The 6,207-nt window shown below is 44.3% G+C and overlaps 1 protein-coding gene across 1 annotated transcript in view; it reads right to left on the reverse strand.

The window, feature by feature from the left end:
- The window catches only part of T265_15409 (hypothetical protein), a gene marked incomplete at both ends in the record, with an annotated part of 16,865 nt that extends 13,029 nt beyond the window's left edge, over positions 1–3,836 (reverse strand). Inside the window, one exon of the mRNA XM_009177959.1 lies at positions 3,254–3,836. Coding sequence (XP_009176223.1) covers positions 3,254–3,788 — 535 coding nt within the window. The remainder of the gene's footprint in view (positions 1–3,253) is intronic.
- Positions 3,837–6,207: the final 2,371 nt, after the last annotated feature.

Raw genomic sequence — 6,207 nt, forward strand, 5'->3', positions numbered from 1 at the left:
TTTTAGGTTTTTGCGTGAAAACAAGTGCACTCAAGCCCAATTAATCGCATACGTGAGAAATCAGACAACCTGAGGTGACGGCAGAATGGTAAGCAAACTTGCGACGGTTTTGATTGTACGTGACTGCCAATATGGCCAGTGAGTGAGTGGTCGGTGGGCAAGCGACACTCCAGTAAGCAAGCAATTAAGCATTATTGACTGCCAGGGGAAAAATGGTCGTTCGATACTTTTCGCTGGTTGGTAACTGTCCTCGTAGATGCGCTCAGTCAATAGAGCCGACAGCTAAAAGTCGTAGCAAACAGAGCTTAGTACCAAATATTGGGATCGTGCAACGAACGGGTAACTACTCCAATTTTATACAGCATTTTGTGCTTCCAGGGAAAATGCGTGAAACCGGTAATTTCCATGTAGCACTTGGAGGTTTTTACTACTGATGAGTGGTAAGTATTCTGTTCAGCATCTGAAACATTCATAATGCTAAATAGCTTAGTTTCTCTGGACAATGGTCGCCTAATTTGAACTTGCTCGCAGAATCCAGAGATGTAGGTCTTCAGGCATTATGTTGAGGGGAATATGGATTCTCATTGTAAATTTCGAAATGACACAATAGCGCAGTGCCCCACCGTAATCGTTAATAGAGCCTCAGACACAGTGTTTTGACCTGAATTCGTCTCCTTTCACTTTGTGTTAATGAGAACTCATCCCCACAGCTGAAGACAACAACTGGTATTAACAGCTGATTTCACCTGTGGGAATAAAGAGTTGATAGTGATCACTGGTATTTTCATTCGCCTGAGCTTTATTTATGTCCTCACATATCGAAAATATTTCCGTACCCACGCTTCCCATAAAGCGCGCTCGCCCATGCTATATGTAATCATCCCCCCTCCTGCGTTTGTTGTCTAACTAAGCGTTATTTGTTCGCTATCACGTTTACTTGTCGGGGCATCACCACTTGGCCGGGTCGGATATTAGTCGATTTATCTCAGTTGCGCAGATGCAAACACAGTGAGTTAAACTTAAGATAAACCGATAAGAGATACACAACTTTGAGACACCACGAAAGATAGGAAGTGTGGAAGAAATGAGCTTACTTTTCAGACAGTTTCAGTCACATTCTAGAGAGAGTGTGTAATGTTTGCCGAAAAGAGGAAGTTGAGCCGAACAGTGGATTTCTCCAGGCCTGTTATTGATTCGGTTTCGTAAGCAGTCGATTGTTGCGATTAGGTTGCGAATGGAGAGCACCAACGATGGAAATCCACATCGAAAAGTTTAGTCTAGTCTTCTCAGATCGCTACAGTCTACAAACTACTATACGGAATCCCTTCAGGAGGGTGTACCCCAAGAAAAACATCGTGGACATCTTGTTGCTGAAAGTTCTAAACCTAACTGCAGAGAGCCGATAAGTTCCTTTTCCCTTGGAGTGATTTTGTTTCCCCAAGTCAAATGATCTATAGGAATATACGGACAAAACACGTTTCAAGGGTTGCTTTAGAAAAGACCTAACGAGAGATTGATCCCAAGCCGTCCAAAACTTGGCAAGATCGACAGGAAAATTCGAACTTACCCAGAATTCTACCTTAATTACTTGATTAATTTCTAACGTGGCTCCAAGTCACGAAGATCAAAATTTGGCCGGAATGCTCGCTTCGCATGTCAGATGTCTAGAGTTCAAACTCGAGTCCAGTGCTTCCCCGATTTGGTGTGAACTCGCCAGAGTAGGATGACGATTGTTTAAACCAGAGTGATGTAAAAATGAACTAACTAGATGGTATAGACGTAATACACTACTCATAAGGTTGCTGAAAACCCTGAGACAGTCCACGATCGGTTTCAACATCAGATGGGAGCAGCATCCGAGTTTCCGTCAACCTTATGTTCTACTTGAACCCGAATTGCGCGAACTTAGTGAAATCCACTCATTTGCAGGCCTATTTGGTTTTTGCGGGTGACTCACCTGGAGCCCAGCTGAATCTATACACTACTCTAAGGTTGCTGAAAACCCTGAGACAGTCCACGATCGGTTTCAACATCAGATGGGAGCAGCATCCGAGTTTCCGTCAACCTTATGTTCTACTTGAACCCGAATTGCGCGAACTTAGTGAAATCCACTCATTTGCAGGCCTATTTGGTTTTTGCGGGTGACTCACCTGGAGCCCAGCTGAATCTATCGTTTATGGTGTTTTTAAGTTTGCACCAGCCCGCCTCAGGTTTCAGTTGGTACGATATTCGAGAAGTGAACATGAACTAACCAATTAGTCCTTATCCGTGAAATGTACTTAGTTGGAGGTTAATATGGACTTGGTGGGAGACTGAGATGGCAAGATCGCTCATTGGTTAGAGTGTGGATTTACGGCCCGGAAGGTCCGTGGTTCGAACCCGACCTGTCTCTCGACTTCTTCTGTCTAGGCGCAGTCCCCGAGTTTCCATCAACCTTATGTTCTACTTGAACCCAACTTGGACTCTTTCCGAGAAATACACTCATTTGCAAATCAATTTTGTTTTCACGAGAAACTCAACTGAATCTCTCGTGGGCTGTCGAAGAGTTCCCAGCAACCTTGTGAGTAGTTTCCTTTATGAAAATATACTGCGATATCTCGAATATCGTGCCAACTGAATCATGAGGCGGCCTGTGTGTAACACATTCAGTTGGAGGACATCATAAACGAGAGATTCAATTGAGTCTCCCGTGAAAACCAAATTGATTCGCAAATGAGTGTATTTCTCGGAAACACTGTTCTCTTCAAAAGGACTGATTGTCCTTTTCGGAGTGAGAGGTTGATGCCGATCATGCATGTTCTCTTCATTGATGTTCCGGTTATAAATTGGAGTATTACGTAGAAATAAACCGAGCAATTAAAATGGTGGTGGCATGGGTAAGTGTGGGTTATCCGTTAGCCTTAGGCAAGATCCACTAAAAGCTATGTGGGCACACTGGATGGGACAAAGGTCAAACTGGACAACCAATCACTCTTGTGCAAGTCGCACTGGGAAGAGCAAAACAGGAACCACCCTACCGGATATAAGCCGGGAGGATCGAAACCGCGAGTCGTAGTGACTCTTCGAAACTCTTCGCGAAGCTACTACCTGTTCATGAAGAGAGTATTCGGAAGACAGCGCAGCTATCCATACACTCACACGGTACTTTTTCTCGATGTTAGCAGAAAAGAAACGCTGACAGCGGCCAAAAAAGTGTGAAACACTAGAACATAATACAAATTCACAAAGGTTCCTCTGAATCCAATTAACTTACCAGCCACCAACAACATTATCTGACACGAACGATGTATGGTCCGGATGGAGATGAGGTAGAGAGCGAATCCCAAGATGAATAGGAAAAATGTTGCGAAAAAGAGCAAACCACAAGCAGAAACCAACATCAAAAATGCAATGTGCCAAGCAATATGAGGTCCGCTGGTAAGCTGTGAGTAATGACCACAGCCAGAATGCCACACAACGGGCTGCGCCTGTCCTTTTGTGATTGCGGTAGAATCACTGGCTGTTCTGTTAGCATAGACAGGATAGCCACAACGTCGAAAAAGTCCTAAATCCGTAGGAATCCCAGCTTTTGTATCCAATCTGTTTGTATCTGGTTTCCATACAGGGGTCTGGCCCAGGGATTCCGGAGTGTGCAAATCCAGCGATGAAGTTAACCCTGCAGCAGTAGTTGGCCTCAAGAAATGGACATATCCTTTCAACCAGTAGGGTAACAGACACCCAATGGTGCACAGAATGGCTGCCAACCACGTGAGCAGTGACCAGATGAGCCACAAGCAACGCATCTTCATTTCGCCATTCGCTTCATCCTCGGCCGGATTCGTTACACGCCAGTTTCCGTCTGATTAACCGGCTTTGTGAAACCTAAGAGAGCGTGACGACGCTGACCAATCAAAGTGACACGAAACAGCTGACTGGCTTGGTCGATCGATTGACTTGGTGCATTTGATTGGCTGAGGCTGTGGCCATTAGCCATAAGCGTTAGATAAAATTCACACGTAGGCATGAATTAAGGTAGGTTCCGGTGTCCTACTCAAAGTCGAGCAGCGCAGTGTTTACAGACCAAGTTTTTTTTATTGTCCAGCGTGCCCGGTTACATACGTGGGATCGCTCAGAAACATTCCAACGCATTGCAATTTCAAACACAGGGCATTACTTTTGATGACGATTGAGGGAAACATCAAGCAGGAAGCTTCCCTTGCAGGTTGTGTCACGGATCTCAGGTGATAGTTGACAAATCGTGTTTGAACGCATTGTTATTTCACCAGATTTCATGACAGGTCATTTGTGTGTTCAGCAATGACCACATGACAAATACCAGGTGAGAACAGGGTCAGCAATTCCTACCTGGATCTTTTGACAAGGTTGTGAACAGCTCCTGAACACAGTAGTATATTCAAGAGTGCAAATACGCACTGGGTGACGATTTTCAGATGAAGAACTCAGAGATGCAGTAAAGATGGTGCCTGAAAGATCAGTTTACCGAATACTGTCAATGATAAAGGATTTCGCCATTTGGATATCTAAAATTAGGGGATAAACGGTAATTTGGCGAACAAGAAGTAGGATGTCAGTGGGGAATCATTTCATGAAGCAAACCTGGCTGCTTAAGTCAGATGACCTCTCTTGGGCTTCTCTCGTGCGTGCTTGCATGCGTGTGTGGGATCCGACTGCTTTCAATGTTATCACAAACTTAATTTTTAAATGAAGGCCGCTCGCGAATCGCATGCCATTAGGGTTCAAGTGGAACGTGAATTTGACGGAAACTCGGAGACTGCGCTTACCGGATGAGCCCTAGTAAGGACGGAGTCTGTTGTGAGCTGTCCTATTGTTTCAGAAATTTTGTGGGTAGTACTTTCCACATCGAATATCGTGCCAACTAAAATATGAGACTGCTTCATTGCAGCACATTCAGCTGAATAATACCATGAATAAGGGATCCATCTGGGATTTGGTTGGGTCTCGCGTTAGTACTCCCTGTTAGTGTTTTCACCCACCCCCATCGCACCTAGGTGACGTTTGAATCCAAACTGGGGACAAGCACATCGTCATTTCCAGGATACTGTTCTGTTTATCTGTCCTCAAAGCCTTTTAGCCATCCCTTTTAGCAAATTGACAGGGCAGGAGAGAGGGAGAGCAGGTTGAACTCACAGCCCTGATGTACATTCCACCAACATTTTCTGTCATACTAGCAGCGCCATATTTGGGTCCCCAGGACTTAATCTGAACAGCATTCGTCGCTTCAATTTAGCTAAGGGCTCTGAAACCCCGCCTCGGACCTGCAGATAACCTAAACGATTCGATGATCGAGCCTTATGTACGCTGGCTAACTGCATATCTGTGATAGGAAGACGGTGATCAGTGTGCCATGCAAGCATTCTCTGGAGAGACAGCAAAATAATAAAAGCACTTTTTTTTACAATGTTTCTAGATGCTCCTACATATCCAGGGTAATCTATAAAGGACTACAAAGCACTTTGCGAGAACCCCGGGGAACGTCAAAAGAGCTGGGGATCTTGAAACACAGAAAGAGTGTCTCGTGTCCAGTGTGACCCGTTTAGGCGAGCATTTTAGTCAAGATACTGGATCCTTATACAATAAAGACAATCCTCGCTTCACCTTAACAGTACCCGTTTGTGAAATATTGCGTACCTTTTAGCGGCTTGTAACCACTCCCTAGAACTTGGATAAGATTAGATATAATGATTAGATATAATATAAAGATTATAAAGATTATATAAAAATTAGATATAATGAAATGTGTTGCACAGTGGCAGCTATCTGGTTCGTCTCAGCAGTTTCACTAAAAATCTTTCCGATAAACCTAGTAAAGTGAACTGGAGTTGGTATGACAATGAGAGTGCAGTTACACAGACTGAGAACACCCTGCCCCCCACTGAAGGTTACTGGGTTTTCAAGATATACAACCTAGTGTCTGCCGGGGTCTTACTCCAAGACATGCCGAGCATGGGATTTCAACCCCTTTTTTTCGAAATTCATCAGTCCGACCGTATCTCTTACAGATGTGGATTAAAGACAAGTCCATAGACAGACCTTGAAGCTTGGGTAGAAGGGACCTGGCGGAGCGGACCAGACGTTTTCGGCCGTGAGTTGCTGTGAGCCATTTTATTGATACTAAACTGGTTGGGATACTTCTAGAGTATATTTCTTCGAAGGAACTTACTCATAAGCTTACTGAAATTTCTTCGA

This window comes from Opisthorchis viverrini, assembly GCF_000715545.1.
Source record: "Opisthorchis viverrini unplaced genomic scaffold opera_v5_487, whole genome shotgun sequence".
NCBI classification, from domain to species: Eukaryota; Metazoa; Platyhelminthes; class Trematoda; order Opisthorchiida; family Opisthorchiidae; genus Opisthorchis; species Opisthorchis viverrini.